At 37.1% G+C, this 18524-nt stretch overlaps 1 protein-coding gene across 1 annotated transcript in view; it reads right to left on the reverse strand.

Moving 5' to 3' along the window:
- Positions 1-14369, reverse strand: part of LOC130570536 (transmembrane protein 164) — a 36369-nt gene extending 22000 nt beyond the window's left edge. The window contains exon 1 of the mRNA XM_057360887.1: positions 13433-14369. Within this exon, the coding sequence (XP_057216870.1) occupies positions 13433-13852 (420 nt within the window). The 5' untranslated portion in view covers positions 13853-14369. The remainder of the gene's footprint in view (positions 1-13432) is intronic.
- Between the last annotated feature and the right edge of the window lie 4155 nt (positions 14370-18524).

Consider the following 18524-nt stretch of genomic DNA (forward strand, 5'->3'; position numbering starts at 1 on the left):
GATTCGTGGACGCACGGAACGCATTTTGAGTGCGCACACGCTCACTGAGCGAGAGGAGAGAAAATTCATAAGAGAGCAGCGTATAGTTGAAAGCGCGCGTCCAGTTTTGTGCACGAGCAAAGGAAATCGGCGTGCGAGCGGAGAGATTCGCGCGCTCGTATGACAAGAATGCGCTCTCGCCTTGTAATAATGCGCTCGCGACATTTGTCATTATAATAACGCCATAGACAGTGACAATGCTCGTTGCCACAAGTGCAACAAAACCTTTGCTTGTAAGGATGGAACACATGTAATCTGTCAAAAGTGCATCATGTACAGACCGAGAGATGCGCTGTTTTTGACTGCTTAGCCCAATCTAGTTCATCTCTTGATAACCCAAGGATTAAGGAAGAATTTATGAAAAATATAATTTATTTTGTTGCAAATTGTTTATTTTATTTATTTAGAATTATTTATTGTTAATTATGTTAATTCAAATAAAGCAATGTGCTTCTCTCTCCTTTATCCTAAATGTGTGCTCTCACGGAGCGTGTGTGTGTGTGTGTGTGTGTGTTTGTGTGCGTACTTGTCTGTGTACGTACGTGTGTGTGTGTGTGCGTGCGCATCCGTGTGTGTGTGTGTCTCTCTATGTCTATGTGTGTTAGTACGTGTGCATATTGTGTGTGTGGAGTGTTTTGTATGTGGGTATGTCTGTCTTCTGTGTTTTCAACCTTTTCTTGTTTCTGCAGGTACAACTTTAATTATTTTGCTTATAATCAATATGTCTCATGTACAGCTGCTTTGTAACAATGAAAATTGTAAAAGCGCTATATAAATAAAGTTGAGTTGAGTTGAGAGTTGAGATGGCGTAACCTGACTAACCAGAGTACTGATCTTGTTACACAGCATCAGAAATGTTGTTACGCTCATTCTTAAATGCCTGAGCAAAGTAGTCAAAGTTTTTCTGTAATTGCCTCTTAGAACTGTCACGACTACGTTTCCCTAACAGCAGGCATCCCCAAAAGCAGCGCATTTATTGTGTTTCGTAATCGTCTGCTTGCGCAAGTATTATTATATATGAAAATTATTATATTCAGTGGCTTCTCTTACTTTTCTTACTGATATTTAGTGGCAGTTTATTAGGAAGTGCATTTACACCTGGTCACACGCTCCGTGTGTTAACATATGTATAGCATATTTTTCTTTCATCATACAGAAAAATATAAAAACATGCATTTAATAGTTATTTAAAAACGCATTATTAAATTATTATAAAAAAATATTATTCATATTATTTAAATTTTTAACTATCGGTTAACGGTTAAACGGTCAATATGAGCATCCCTAATGTCCAATGATGCTTGAAATCATCCTGTTCAACTTGTTCTTTACCACCAATGCAACCAGATGATGAGATAAATTCTGTGTGTTGCAATCTAAAGGAAAGAATTACATGCCGCTGGGCAGAAAAAGGAAACGGTTACATAGTTTGAGTAAGAGAGTAGAAAAAACGGAAGTGAAAGCGAGTTTTGATTTTACTGCAGATAAACAGTGTCTGGATCAGTTATAGGAAGAAACACACGGCTTGTTTTAGTAAGATATAAAACTATTTTATGCTGGTTGTTTCTGAGTTTGGTTTTTATCTCATGAACAGCTGGATAAACTGCACCTGCTGGTTAATGCTGTGCACCATACTGATCTTATACACACAAACATAGTGCGATCACATCATTTAACCCTTAATGAGGAACAAACAGAAGAGAATTAAAATAAAAGTATTTGTGCTAAAATAATTATGTGTTCTAACACATGAACGATTGTAAAATAAATACTGTAATGGTTCACACTTATTTTTTCTGACAATGTAAAAGGCTGTTTTTTTTTAAAACGATGTGGTAATGTAACTTTGTAATAAAACTTACACACGCACGCACGCACGCACGCACGCACACACTTACATTTGCCATCCCAAATGTAAATCATACATTTGGGATGGCATAAGGGTGACACTACGACTTGAATATAATAAAGACCATAATACTGCCCAGCAATGTAAAAATATCAAGTCAACCTAAAAAAACAGACAGGGATGGTAAACATTAAGATACTTCTATTCATAACAGCTGTTATATTGGTACAGTTATTGCAATAACAACACAAACAATGTTATTCAATGTGTTTTTGCTTTTGTTTCATTGTTTCTTTTTGGCCATTATTTACATATACCCACAACGCTGGCTTTAACATTTGCCAGTTAACAATAAAACTTGTTCAAAAGACTTGGGTTTATTGACACAAACTGGAACCACGGAGTTACTGCGACAGGTCTAAGCACAAGTTGAATTCAGCCGAACTTGGTGTTGTGACATCACACTGTTCCTGGGGCTGGGCCGTGTGCAACAAGAGCTGTGAGAGAGCAATGAGGAAATCTACATCTGTTTGCTCCAGTGCACTACGGAAAACCTTGCCTGGAGCAAAAGAAAATTCTTTCTCTAGCTATTTAATAGCAGATAAACGGTTTACGTTTGGGTATGAACCATGAAGGCCCATCCCTAAGGCCACGTTCACACGATGAAAAACGGCAAAGTTTTTCCTTCGCGTTTTTGAAAAGTTTCACGTACACAGGACAGCGTTATCAAAACTGTCTGCATTTACACGGATCCAGGAAAACGGATAAAAACGCTGTAGTATGCATACCAGGCCAGTGGAGGGCGATGTTGTTGTGTAAAGAAACAGGACGCACAGTTATAAGGCAAAAGTGACTTTTAATACCGGTGGTCAACGTATGTGTGTTTAAAGTCTGGCGAATGTAAATAGTGTGTCCACGCTGGTCTTATTGGTGCAGCAAATCCACATTTTGCTGGGGAAACATTAATACATAGTCGAGCAGCGAGAGCTCACAGTAAGGGAAGCCGCCATATTGTTTTGACTATACTCGCGCTCGCGTGACGTCATCGTTTTCAGAACGTTCCGTCTTGCAGTTTACATGGAAACGAAAAAGGCGGTGTTTTCAAGTCCCCCAAAACGCTGTTTCCGTCTAAACGAACGGCCAAGACGCATACATTTTTTTGCGTTTCAGTTGAAAACGGTCTCGTGTAAACGGCCCCTAAATCTGAGCATATAACCAAAGGGTAAACTGACAGATGGCAAAACATTAGATGTAGAAACCACATACTGAACAAAAGGAAAGTTTGTTTTGTAAACTCTGGATGTGTGTTGACATGTGCAGGGGACAACAAAGAGCTAGGAACAGGTTCTTCGTCTTGAAATAAATCTGTTTATTTGTATTAGGGCTGAAACGATTCCTCGAGTAACTCGAGTAATTCGAATACAAAAAATAATCGAGGCAAATTTAGTTGCCTCGAAGCTTCGTTAAATCCATTTAACTACAGTACACATGGAGCACTGCGTTTCCCCACGGACCGTTATTACTGACGCACAGCCCACTAAACTCTGTTCATGTTACAGGGCTCTCAAGTCTCACGCATTCCCCGTGAGTCACACGCATTTTAATCTGTTCACACGCTCACACGTGTTTCTCATGCTGATAAATAACTGATAGCTTATTGAAATGGTGAACTGCTATTTTACTTAGTTTTAGTCTATTTTGCGAGTGAAACTTGTTTTCCGGCTGCATTGAGTCCATCAAACTAGATGCGGACTTATGGATGCCGAATCCTGTTATTTACACGTCATGTGGCTGGTCTGCGTGTCTGAGTGAATGAACTAAACAGTTTAACGTGCTACACGCGTGATGCTCATAAATTTGTCTGCGTCTGCACTGAATGAGGACATGAACTTCACCTCCAGAGTTGCTCTGAGAGTTTATTTCACGAACATGTTATTGTTTGAGTGAAGGAACAGACATACTAAAAAATAAGCGTCTTCCGACAACCTGCCAAAATAAAAGTCATAGGCTATATATTACTATTTAATAGTAAAAAAAAAGAAACTAAAACTAATTTATATAAACTAAATGCATCATGCATAAGCTCAAGTTAGTTGATTACCTTTGAAATTATTCTTTCTATTTTTATTCATGTTTCTTATTTTTACAGTATATTTGTATTATATTGCTTTTTGAATTTAATATGGCAATGGAATGTACTAAATGGGTTTAGCAATTTCAGCAATAAAAACTTTAATTGTTCTAAAAAGGAAACAAATTAGTTGTTTTACTCATTTTAAGAGACCCATCTTATTTTCTCTTGTATATTTAGTATTACTCTTTAATAAAGAAAAAGTACTTATTATCCGAATACCCGATTAATCGATGGTAATTACCTATAAAGCATCGCGTTAACTTTAAAATCTTGCTTATTACCTATAAAGCCTTACATGGTTTAGCTCCTCAGTACTTGAATGAACTCCTTTTGTATTACAGTCCTTCACGTGCATTACGCTCTCAGGCGTCCTGTCAGTTGGTAATACCTAGAATTTCAAAATCAAGTGCAGGTGGTAGATCCTTTTCCTATCTAGCGCCTAAACTTTGGAATAGTCTTCCCTGCACTGTCCGGGAGGCAGACACACTCTGTCAGTTTAAATCTAGACTAAAGACGCATCTTTTTAATCTTGCATACACTACTCTTCCATAATATAAATCTTCAGAGGGTTTAGGCTGCATTAGTTAGATCAACCGGAACCAAAAACACAACTGATGTACTTGTTGCATCAAAGAGTACAGAACAGTACTCTACTCTCAGCCAGTCTTGTCTCATTGTTCCAAGGTTACCACAGCGAGCAGGATGCAGTTCATGGCCTGACCTGATGGTAGAGCGGAGAATGGGAAGTGGGGACCTGACAAGAGCTGAGATGATAGAGCTGGATAAAGAAGGACGCGGTCTCTTGACATGTCTTCACCACAAAACTTCAAATGCTATTAGATTATTAATGATAATCTTAAACTATAATTTATTTTATTATTAAGTTTATTTATTTTATTTAGCCTTGTTGTGCAAGTTCTCTGGAGCTTGTGCAGAGGCAGCAGCTTTTGCCAGAGGGGAACTGGAATCCCCTGGTTGGGCCTGGGTTCTCCTGAGGTTTTTTTTCTCGATTAGAGTTTTGGGTTCCTCGCCACCGTTTGCATACTGTTTTTGCACTATCTGCCTGACCGGGGGGGCTGCTTTAGAATCTTAAAGTTTTACTTAATTAATATTGCATATAGGAATTTATTATCTGTTATATTTGACCTGTGCTTCTCTCTCCTTTATCCTAAATGTGTGCTCTCACTGAGCGTGTGTGTGTGTGCGTACTTGTCTGTGTACGTACGTGTGTGTGTGTGTGTGTCTGTGTGTCTGTGTGTGTTGGTGTGTGTGCGTGTTGTGTGTGTGGAGTGTTTTGTGTGTGGGTGTGTCTGTCTTCTGTGTTTTCAACCTTTTCTTGTTTTTGCAGGTACAACTTTGATTGTTTTGCTTGTAGTCAATGTGTCTCATGTACAGCTGCTTTGTAACAATGAAAATTGTAAAAGCGCTATATAAATAAAGTTGAGTTGAGTTGAGATGGAAAAATCAGTAGAATACTCGATTAGTAAAAGAATCGATAGCTGCAGCCCTAATTTGTATACCTTTTTATTGCACAACTCTCTAATGTGATTGGAGAGTTGAGACATTCCAGATAACAAACGCCTAAACTGGATAAAACAGGGTCATCCAGGTACTGCATTTTATATATGTAAGTAGATGTAGGCTATGACATGTCAAGGTGTGATAGGGGTATTCTACAATGTGAAATGGCACAGTTAAAGTAAACTAAAATGTACTAATATTATGCATTTTATTTTACGGGTTTAAAAGAACAAAAAGTGTTCTACTTAAGAATGTGGTCAGCCACAAAAACATCCCCCATTTACTGCCATAGGGAAAATAAATACTATAGGAGTCAATGGGGGATGAGATCTGTTTGATTATGGACATTCTTTCTAAATATCTTCCTTTGTGTTTAGCAGAACAAATACATTTATTCAGGTTTGGAGCAACTTGAGGGTGAGTAAATGATGACAGAATTTTCATTTTTGGGTGAATTATCCCTTTAAATATAATGAAATGCATCACATTTTACTGAAACAGTTACTCTTTTATGACAGGCATGTTCGATTTCAGGTTAGTCAACCTTTTAATTTAATAATCTTTAATAGTTTCTGAATAAATTTAGCTATTGCCAAATGAATTTCCATGGTGTTCATAGAACAAGCAAGATCATTCTAATAAATAATATCTAATATCAGCAGTCTCCTGGTGAGCAAGCCAACACGGCCCTGTGGCGAGGAACCCAAACTCCAATGATAAATAAATGGAGAAGAAATCCTGTCTCAGTTGGGAGGGCCAGGTCTCCTCTGACGTGTCACAGCTCAACTCAACTCAACTTTATTTATAAAGCGCTTTTACAATTTTCATTGTTACAAAGCAGCTGTACATGAGACATATTGACTATAAGCAAAATAATTAAAGTTGTACCTGCAAAAACAAGAAAAGGTTGAAAACACAGAAGACAGACATACCCACATACAAAACACTCCACACACTCAATATGCACACGTACTAACACACATAGACATAGAGACACACACACACACACGGATGCGCACGCACACACACACAACACACACACACACACGTACGTACACAGACAAGTACGCACACACACACACACTCACTGAGAGCACACATTTAGGATAAAGGAGAGAGAAGCACAGGTCAAATATAACAGATAATAAATTCCTATATGCAATATTAATTAAGTAAAACTTTAAAATTCTAAAGCAGCCCCCCCGGTCAGGCAGATAGTGCAAAAACAGTATGCAAACGGTGGCGAGGAACCCAAAACTCTAATCGAGAAAAAAAACCTCAGGAGAACCCAGGCCCAACCAGGGGATTCCAGTTCCCCTCTGGCAAAAGCTGCTGCCTCTGCACAAGCTCCAGAGAACTTGCACAACAAGGCTAAATAAAATAAATAAACTTAATAATAAAATAAATTATAGTTTAAGATTATCATTAATAATCTAATAGCATTTGAAGTTTTGTGGTGAAGACATGTCAAGAGACCGCGTCCTTCTTTATCCAGCTCTATCATCTCAGCTCTTGTCAGGTCCCCACTTCCCATTCTCCGCTCTACCATCAGGTCAGGCCATGAACTGCATCCTGCTCGCTGTGGTAACCTTGGAACAATGAGACAAGACTGGCTGAGAGTAGAGTACTGTTCTGTACTCTTTGATGCAACAAGTACATCAGTTGTGTTTTTGGTTCCGGTTGATCTAACTAATGCAGCCTAAACCCTCTGAAGATTTATATTATGGAAGAGTAGTGTATGCAAGATTAAAAAAATGCGTCTTTAGTCTAGATTTAAACTGACAGAGTGTTTCTGCCTCCCGGACAGTGCAGGGAAGACTATTCCAAAGTTTAGGCGCTAGATAGGAAAAGGATCTACCACAGCTGCACTCAGTGACTTTGATTAAAAGAGCGATTAAGAGAGCTTATTTAGTTGTGATTTAGGAAATTTCATTTGTTGAAACCGTTTAGGTGTCATTTTGTCTTATTTTGGGATCGATATCAGACAACAGAGTCCAGGGTTTTTCCTGCATAGAGAAATTGGAGGCGGCCGCCTCCGTCAAATGTCGTGTCGCCTCAGGCTCTCGCCAAAATTTTTCACAAGAAATGCTGCATGCATTTAACAGACTGTCATTTGTAACTGCAGTTGTGACACTACGCCACTGTGGAGGCGCTGTTTCGTTATCAGCACACTGAGGCGCGTTTAATTTCTTGATATTTCTTAAATTAACATGATGTACATCATTGTAATGTCTTTAGCTGTGCAGTTGGATCGTTGAATCAGCGTATACTGTACACAGAGAGTTCGCCAGTATGAATGCACATTGAGTTCAGAACGACACCAAACAGAAATGTTTTATTCAACCAAACAGAAATGTTTTTTTAATCAAATAAAGCTTTTTTATCATTTCAACTAACTTTTTAGCCCACAATAGCCAACTGAGTTAACCAGTCTTACTAAATGAGCAAAGATCATTCACATCTTGCATTCTCTGTGGTTCACTTTAAATGATTCAATGATCTCTTATATTTGTTAGTGACTGAAAAGTTCGATAGTTTAAATGAATCTGTTCAAATGAGTCATTCGTGTGCGAGTCGTTGTGAACACAATGTGCATTCATACTGGCGAACTCGCTGTGTAAAGTATACGCTGATTCAACGATCCTACTGCACAGCTAAAGACATTACAATGATGTACGTCATGTTAATTTAAGAAATTTCAAATTACAAGTACTTGGATGAAAAACAAACAGCCGTGAAACAGAGCTAGCTCTTGTTCTGCAACTCTTTTTAGCACCTTAGTGTGCTGATAATGAAACAGCGCCTCTACTGTGGCGTTATGCCGCAACTGCAGTTACAAATGACAGTCTGTTAAATGCACGCAGCATTTCTTGTTAAGACACCAGACATAATTTTGAGCCTGAGGCGGCACGACATTTGACGGACATTTTTACTACAGTTTATCAATTTACTACAAGGGTACTACAATTTCCTTTGGTAAATACTAAAGTATTTTTTCGTCTGAGTGTTGAAGTTAACGGGACGTTTATTTTGACGGGTAGTCGGGAAGACGCTTGAGTTTTAGTGTGTTTGACGATAGCTTCACTCAAACAGTAAAATGTTCGTAAAATAAACTCTCAGAGAAATTCTGGAGATGGAGTTTGTGTTATGTCCTCATACAGTGCACACGCAGATAAATCCTGGACCATCACTCGTGTAGTATGTTAATCTGTGCACATCATTCACTCAGACACGCAGAACAGCCAGATGACCTCTCATTGATTATTGTCACACACAAACAAGCACAACCAAGACAACGCAGTTCACACAAACAAACAAGCTTTGCAACTATTTTTAATTTTTTCGCAGCACTGTTATTATTTGTTTCTAGTTACTTGTCCGGTCGGACAAGTAAAATTCTCTCTCACTTGCCCATACAAAACATTCACTTTTCCCGGACAAGCGTTAATGTTGAGCCCTGATGTAGATGACTAAAAATGTCCTTGCTCCATACCACCTGAATGTCATGTCCATCTGCCTTTTTTGGAGTCAACACCTGCATGGAAATGGATCGGTACATGTAAAAAATCAATGATCAAAGTTTCATGCATAGAGACGTTACCTTTAGTATAAGCCTATCTTTTGGCTTCCTGCCTACATTCTAAACACACTCGGCAAACAGAGTCTCTTTCTATGATATCCGATCAACTGAGCTGAGCTTTTCCAAAGTCTCTCCAAGCATTTGATCAGACAATGCATTATTATTTTCCAATATCCTTTTTGCTTTTCTCATAATGGGGCTGTCATTTTGTGATGTACAATATACTTTTGTGGTACAATGTAATGGGGCCCTAATATTGAATATTTTTCTTGAATTTCTTACATATTTTCTATTTTTCCTAAACATAAAATGACAAAATCAGTTATGAAATTTGTAATTTCAAAGCTAATCTTTGAAAAGGAAAAAATTGTAATTTCCGACTAACATGTCTACCTAATTATACTAAACATCTTGGCCCGGTTTCATAGACAAGGCTTAGCTTAAGCCAGGACTATGCCTTAGTTAAATTACGATATTAAAGTTTCTTTTATTAAAATACCTTAGATAAAAACATTACTGGTGTGCATCTTGAGACAAAACAATGGCAATTACATTTTTACAAATTACAATTACAAATTTAAGCGAATTAAAGATATGTCAGGGCAATTTATTTTCAGACAGCTCAAACATTCATTTTAGTCTGATACTAGTCCTAAGCCTTGTCTGTAAAATAGGGCACTTACCTTTTAAGAACTTCTTATAAACATAATTTTAAAATCAATTAAAAAAATAATTCCTAATTTTAAGCACAATCCTTTAAGAAATTTAATGATTTAGGAAAACTTATTTAGACTTTAAAAAGAATTTCCTTAAAGCATGCTTACAGACTGTGCGATTTCACTGATCTTATAATATCATGACAGGTCACACTGCGCGACATGGATCTAATAAACTTGAGAATGACATGCATGCAGTGGCCACCCCATTGCCCCCTCAACCAGATAGCCATTTTTAATTATAATAACAATATTACTATAATTTTACTATTAAATTAGCATGGAAATTGACGAAGCACAGTTAAAAATAAAATAAACTTGTATAATGTGTTATTTATACTGTAGAATACGAACTCAACCCTCTCCTTTACCCACGATGCCACGACTATGCGCAGCCGCAATACCACAGCAAGTGCGTCCTGTTCGGTCTTGTTCAGCCGCTGTAACTTAAAGAGTTTCATGAAGGAGTAAGATGAGCCCAGTCTCATGAATTGCGTATAAATAACACGCGCGTTGCATTATCGTGAAATACGTACGCCAAAGTTAGATTTTGCGTGCATATGATACGCCTATTTTTGAGTGCATATGATACGCCAATTTAGCGCACGTGCATATTAACAGGCAATTTGTCTTATTAACCTGTCCCCTAACCCAAACCCTAAACCTAATGTTAGCGTGCGTGCATATTATAACCTCTACCCAAACCCTAAACCTAACAGTATTATTTTAATTATTTCAGTGTTTCCTCTTCATGTACGTTTCAAAATGGCTGCTCTCCAGCGAGGTGCACGCAAACATTGGCGTATCATATGCACGCAAAATCTAACTTTGGCGTACGTATTACACGTGTTATTTAAACGCAATTCATGAGACCGGGTTGGTAAGATGGGAGACGAAACTCATAAATAAATTGTATCAAGCTCAGATAGTCACCTTTAATGCTAGGCTGTAACTCGCCAAAAAACTAAAAGAAGAAGAAGATCAGATAATACGTTACTGTTTGGCTAACTGAGATTAGGCTAGTCGCTAAGGCATACTGGATTTAAATGTAGCTTTTTCTTTTGCTCACATGTTGCTCGATCACTATACATTTTTGTTAAGTTAGGTTTACATGTAAAACTATGCAATATGATTATTCGATGATGTGATGTGATGATTGACACACTGGTAATTTAGGCTTAAACATCAAACATTGCATTACATGACTTAATTACGTATTTTTGTGTAAACACAGCTCATACCTTAGAAATGGTATCACAGAAAATTTTAGTGGTTTTGAAACCTTGACTCTTTCAAACCTCGGTATACCTTGAAACCGGTATTCGGTCCATGCCTACTGGTAACCATAGCGACGCAAGTCATCTCGCAGCTGTGAATAGGAATTTAACCCATTGCTATCTGCTCTTTTTTGGCTAAAGACTCGTTTTGTCCACTGACAGACGCGCTGTGTTTTGTTTGCTCCGAAAGCTGCTTCACAGAGCGCTATTTTGAAGTGTTGCCATGTTCGCTTATTTTTATGTGCATCTCAGTTTATTTTTCGCTCTTAGATCATAAAGCTTGGCACTTTAGCTGTTAAAAATGATCAGTTGCAGATATCTTAGATTTTTTAACTTAAACTATTTGGATATGAGGTTTATTTTCGGCTTGTCTTTGTTTGCCGTTTTTTCTACAAAGATCTGGCAACACTGTCACTTTAGCGAAGGGCTCGAGAGAGCGGTACAGACAAAGACACATCTCTGATGGGCTGATAACTATTGTGGCATGTTCCACTGATAACTGCAATTTGCATTACTGTAAAATGCATCCAGGAGTTGCAATTTTCTTTTGAATCAGAGTTGCAAGACTTGCACTTTTCTTGAAATGTACTGCAACAGTGCAATGACAGTTTAACTGTATGTCGGGGTTAAGCATCCTTTTTTTTCTTGTATACTCTTATTTTTACTGTATTTGCACTCCAAATAAACATGAGGGTAATTGCAGATGAATTGTGGAGTTTTCTATTTGTCTCTAAATAATAAATAGTAATAACTGTATGCTCTCAGTATTAATGGCAATGCCAAAACTGTTGCCTACCATTAGATTTAGGCATAGTAAATTTTTTGTACTGTGCCACCCTAACATTTATACTGTTCCCATTTGGCCACCCCATAAAAAAGATCCTGGGGGCGCCACTGCATGCATGTACACTGTACGATGATGATACCTCCTGAATTTTAGGCTACAGCGCAAGTTAGAAGACATCATCAGCGTTCCGTGCGCAAATTGTAAACAAACACAAATTTGGCAGTTGTGCTTTTCATGTGTGCTGGAAAAAAAATGGTGGCAGCGGAAGAGAGCAATATTTTTTTTTTTTTATATTTTCGCCTATATCGCATTTAACTTTTTATGCCATGTAGTGTGTTGATCAATACGTCATTTCATATTGCATTTTTATTGGCTACTCGGTAGGCATACGTCGTACGAGCAGGCTAAATTTCTGAAACTGCCAAAAAATGATCGCACGCTGTCTTTGATCGCAAGACCCTGACAATGGCCATCTTTCAGTCTTTCTCACTGTACGACGTAGGACCAGCGTTTAGGAGCATTGACCAAAGAAATCGCCACGGTTGTCATCTTTTGTCTGGGACAGCCCAAAATCGTACAATCTGAACCCGAATTAAGAATGTTTCGTAAATGCAGCCCCAGATGTTTCGTCGCTCCCATCATTAAAACACATTAAACTAACAGGAAGCTCTTAGAAGGGCAGCAGTGCGACTTAAATCCATCAGTTGCTATCAAAAAACTTCCTGACCAAAGTGCCTCACAATGAAATAAACATCACATATTCATGATGTAATATTGGAAAGCTTTTTCCCTATTAATAAATTTAAAAGGAATTCAACTAAACACGTTGCTGACTAATAACATGGATATCCGCCCTCTCTGTTCAACATGTTCAAAAAAACATCTAGTGACTAGGTACACCTATTCTAAATATTTAGTGAGTGTGTCTGTTAACGTTTTGTAAATTTAAGGAACAGGAACCACAAGTGATCATTTGCAATTGTGCCATTTTGAGCAGATGAAACCACCAGTCACTGCAAAAATTTGTAAATTAACTTTTTTTTTCTGGAAGCCTGGAAATAGGTGAATCATAGAAATGAAAGACTGTTGAACTAGGTATGTAGTATAATTTCTTAAAATAAAAACTTTTCGTGCTGAAAAAATCCATCTAAAATGTCAAACAGACTCATCTTCCCCCGGTTGGTACATCAAAAACCTTTCAATAAACAGATATTATGTGCGAGTCTGGATAAAAGCTGAATGTTTTGACAACCACTGACAACACACACTTAAGAGCTACTGAAATTATGTAACAAGTTTGGATTCGCTCTTAGGTATGTGGTAAGTATGAACAACAACTTTGAATCATCTACTCACATTCACGACACTGCACCATTGACCAATATGCCATGTCCAAACTAAGCAATTTACAACAGACTAAGGTCAAGTGTTTTTCCCACAGTGTCAGTCAGAAGAAGCCACACCACCTTCACCACTGTCTGTAGCACAGCAAAACCTTTAATCAGACAATGAACAATAAACATGCTTACTTGCACCACTGTGACCACATGGCATGGGTTGAGGAGGTAGATCACAGTCTTTGTGGCGAACTTGAACCCGACCTCCACTCCAAAAGTCATGCAAAGGGCCACCAGCAACAGGTTCTTGCCCCAGCTGTCTTCTCTGCCCTTGCGTCCCACATCTTTAGGGACATGAATCTTTTTGATGGCCAGCAGCACCTCCAGCACAGAGATGGACACAATGATCAGACTCTCAACAATCCTCTGTTGCGGGGAGATGAAGGCTGCGCACTCGGGCCCTCCATTGCCCTCAAACTTGGGGTCCACCCCGCCATACATCCAGTCCAGCAGACTGTAGATGTTATATCGAGACATGTTCCTCTTCTCGTATTGGAAAAGGTACGAACAAGACGGAATGAAGGACAGGACGCCGACCTCTTGGCGAAACATTAACTTCAAATCTGTATTCAGAGCAAGAAGGATGAAATGATCCAGGAGGCGCCCACCTCAGCCGGAGAGATGCTGCATCAGATCCACGCCGACAATACGATCCTTGATGAGAAAAAAACAGCGATGCGTCTAGATTTATAACGACACTTATGAGATGCAACGCACACGGATCATGATCACGACTGGGCGTCAGTCGGTGTATTACGAATTTTGGATTCTTCGTCCGGACTATTCTTCGCCGAAGCGGATCGTTACACAAAAGCCCCCCGTTTGGCGTCAAACGGCCTTAAACACGACATTTAAATTGTAAAACACTATCGCGACAGACCTGAGACACAGATCCAGATAGGTGTAACTCGCGGATGTAAAGCGTCGCGTTGTTAAACGCGCTGAGAGCAGACACAGAGGGTGATGTGTCCGGGTCCATGTGGCCCATTAAAGATCTTCTCACCATAGAAACGCCGCCCTGTTCACGCGGACACCTCCAAGTCTACGGAGCACAACGCGCATGCGCCGCTGTCAGTTCCTCTTAGACCTGCGTGCACTCGTTTCCTGAAACGCTATTGGTCGAACGCGGTGACCACGCGCTTACTTTTTCCACTCGAGAACAAACTTTATTTGCACGAGGGGCAAATAAACAGAAACATCCTAATTAAAAAGAGCATTTTTCTTTTTTTCTATTATTAACATTTTCTACGCTGTTGTTTCTTGTGTCGCTCTTCTCTTCGTTCTAAACTGTCAAAAATTGATCTGAAACGCGCTATAGAAATATATTTGAATTGAACTGAATGAAAGTAGCCTATATAAATGAATATAAATAGATTCAATAAAACACAGCTGAAAAGCTTTAAAAGTGTTATAGTTATTTGTGGATTATTCTTCACCCTTTGGGTTTCTTAAATAGTTTCAGCTAAAGTCTTGAGGTCGGTATTATAAGTGTTGCAAAAAAAAATCCAACAAGAGAGTAGATAGACTACGCGTATTGACAGTAAAACATTTTAAGTATTAGAAAAGTTGTTTTACTACATTTTTTTCGAATTCATTAATTGTTGCATGTTGTATCAATGAGAAATCTTGTCAACTCACACACTGCTAATTCTTTAAACACGTATTTTGACGTGTTTTGCGGCTTAATATTTCCCAGATTTACTGATCGCTTGTTAAAAGGCGACCCCTTGTGGTCAATTTAGTTACATTTTTTCTTATTTCTCTATAATATATGAAGGCAAACATAATGCACGTTACTCTCTTCAGGAATTGCTGACATATTACTTTCATTATACAGGAGAGAGACTGTGTAAATAGGCCTAATTAAAATACACAGATTTATTATAATAACTTGTGATGTTGAGGTGTGAGTATTGGTATGGAGGACCAAATGCTGCTAAATTAAAATGACTAAATGTACAATGGTAGAAACACGGTCAGTGTGAGATTCTGAAATTAACAATGACTTTGAAATTTCAATTCAAATCCAGAATTGGTACACACGTTTATCCAAAGAACTTCGTTGCATGTATCCATTTTATCCCTTTCTGTTACATGCGTTAGTTGAGCTACAAAAACCTAATGGGAGCAAACATGATGCAGAATTGTAATTCAAATGTAACTGCATTAAGATACATTTTTGATGTCATTTTACGAAAAAACCTGAGCATCAAATTTACTGATACATGTTTATTATTTTTACACTTATCACATTTTAATATCAACATTTGTTGACAAAAAATTGAAAGTTACAAAGTGCAAAAATGTTATATGTTATTTTGTGATACGGAAAAAATAACATTTTGTTTTGACAGTTTTGTCTCTTTAGAGAAATTTAAATAAAACCCTATATTCTATGTATAAAGGAATATATTTTTGTTTTATAAAGCATATGAATCAAGAATTATTGACCATATTAGACATGTTTCATGTTATGTTTTGTTCTCTCTAATCTTTGATTTTTCGTTAGTACTCCTACAGTAAGATTTAAAGAAGAAAATATATACTAAATAAATGTGCATCATCCAAAAAGCAAACAACATGGTCACTGGTAAATCTTGTGCACTTAAATATTTTTTTTAGTGTCTGTTAGTGGAACCTTCACTGGACTGCACATCTGGGAAAAAAAAACACAACTGTATTGTGTTAGTAATAAGAATTTAGATCCTAACTTGAATGAGATTGCAAAATGTTGCAATCTCATTCAAGTTAGGATCTAAATTCTTTTTTTCACAATGGCATTGTGGACAATGATATGAATTATTTATTATAAGCAGCTGTTATAAAGAGTGAATAAACTCATGTGAGACAGCAGAGCAACATCATAGAGACAATAGTGATGGGAAAGACATAAATAATGGACTGGGATGCTTGAATATAGAAGTGTAGTATTACTGCATAAGTTCCCTTTTCTGAAATAAAATAAACAAGTTAAAACCTTGTTAAATAACAGTAACAAGCAACAATTATTTATTGAGTATATGATCTTGATTCGATTTCTGTTGCTTAAATAAACATTTTTATTTACAGGTCTTTATATAGAATATTTCCCATCGCATTCAATATTTTACCTGCACTGTCAGCATTCATGCTCTCTGAATCTGCATAAATCATAACATTTCCAGTCTTTGAAGTTTTACTCAATCTGTATGATGATATTGTCTAGACGTCATCCTGCGATGTCTTAAGAGACACATTTCTCTTGTTTATTTAAGGGACATGCAGTGATTTCATCAACTTGCGTCAGTAAGGTCAGAATAAGACGGATGCTGCATATTAAAGATAAAGCCATGTTGCATGAAAAAGGTGAAAGTTTGCTGAAATTTCCAGTTCATGACAAATCAGTGTTTATGACATTATGAAGACGATGTCATAATAGAAAGGAATGTACTTTCTCCCTGGACATTTTACACTGATGTAATATGTTAAACATGTGACAATACAGCACAAATGATGAATACACACATATCATATTTAAAATATTTCTTTTTGTTTATTTCAAATTTACAACAGACAAGGAACACTCCTATGAACACAACCACCAAAAATTTACTTAATTTGAAAAATTTACTAACTAACTATTAACACTTAAAATTTTTCAATTTAATTAATTTTTTTGTCATTTTATAAAAGTGACTTTAGAAAATTAATGTCTTCGCCCTTTATTAAAGCAAATTATTATTGTAAATGTATAAAAAATGTGTGTTGCATAGTTGTGCTTGGAGAGTAAACTGAAGCTCAGCTTGGTTAAGAATGTTACACACAACACATACAACTAAACTTATTATTATCGTAGTCAAAAAATATATATATATATTGAAAACGGATGAAATTAAGTGTATGCTTTATTTCCTGTGAGATTTTTGTTTTTTAATGCATTTTGTGCATATTAGAAATAAACTCATATTGTTATGCTGTAGTTGCATGTACTGCTAAATCATTTTGTAAATACTATTTTCTTTCTCATCTCTATTGTGAATTTGCTTGCAAAGAAAAGCAAGTACATACAGTATCTTCATAGGTTGTGGGAGGCCAATTACTCTGTAAAGATGACCTTCATTGAGTTACTGGCATTGGCTCCACTGGGGTGGGGAGAAAACACAGTTTTTTTTCTGTGCTTTTCAATATAGATTTATTGAAACCACAAATCTGCCCCTACGGAGTCTGTGAAAGACTGGGGGCAGAATGCCGCATATGGTGTCCTGGTTTATCCTTCATGATTATAACTCATGCAATAGTCTTATATTAAATACATTATGATATGTATAATAATCATACCAATAAGTACAAATAAATAAATACATACAATAAAAAATTAGTTGATCAGGAGTCTTAACATTTGGATTCAACTAATTTCACTGTTGTGCTGTTAATGTATCAAGATATTTTTCCCCAGGCATTTTCCCGTTGTCACTTCATGAATAAGAGATATTAACATGGCCCCAGATAACTGACAGCTGTTTAGATAAAGCAAGATATCAAGATCTTTTGAAGTTATGCATTTATATCGTCACGTATGTCTATACATGAATATAACGTGAACAGCAGACTTTGTAGCTGTGTTTTTGTATGATCTGTCTTCAAGCTTTTTTCTCCAAGGCAACATCCTAAACAATAAGCAAGTAAAGAAAAAAAGGCCCCGCCCACAGTTATGACGGGTAGTGATGATCATCGCGCTCACTTCCTGTACGCCACACTCGCAAACTTCCTCCCTCTTTTAGATGGCAGGGTTATTTATGATTCACGAAAATGTTTATGCAAATATAAGCCTTAAAAGGGACAGTTAGAATTGAATTTGAGAAAAAATGGTGACATCAGTACAAAAGCCACATTAGGTCAAATAAGTACAGGACAGGATTATGTAATAGTGTAACACAAAGACATCTGTCTCTAGATATAGCTGTTTTATATTCTTTTCTTTCTGTTCAGTAGAGAAAGCATGGAAAGTACTTTTCGGTTGACAGGTTTATCAAGTTTTTGGGTTCATGAGCTATATGAATAAATATAAATTAGACAACAAACTTATGTCTGTCTCATAATATTTGTCCTCATTATGTATGAATTCAATTTGAATGTATGAGTTTCCCTAAGACATTTTTACAACATTTTGATTAAATAAAAGTAAAGTATTTAGAAGCTCATTACGATAATGAAATAAGGATCTTAATAAAGAAAAAATTGTTAC

The sequence above is a fragment of the Triplophysa rosa genome, linkage group LG19 (assembly GCF_024868665.1).
Source record: "Triplophysa rosa linkage group LG19, Trosa_1v2, whole genome shotgun sequence".
In the NCBI taxonomy this organism is placed as follows: Eukaryota; Metazoa; Chordata; class Actinopteri; order Cypriniformes; family Nemacheilidae; genus Triplophysa; species Triplophysa rosa.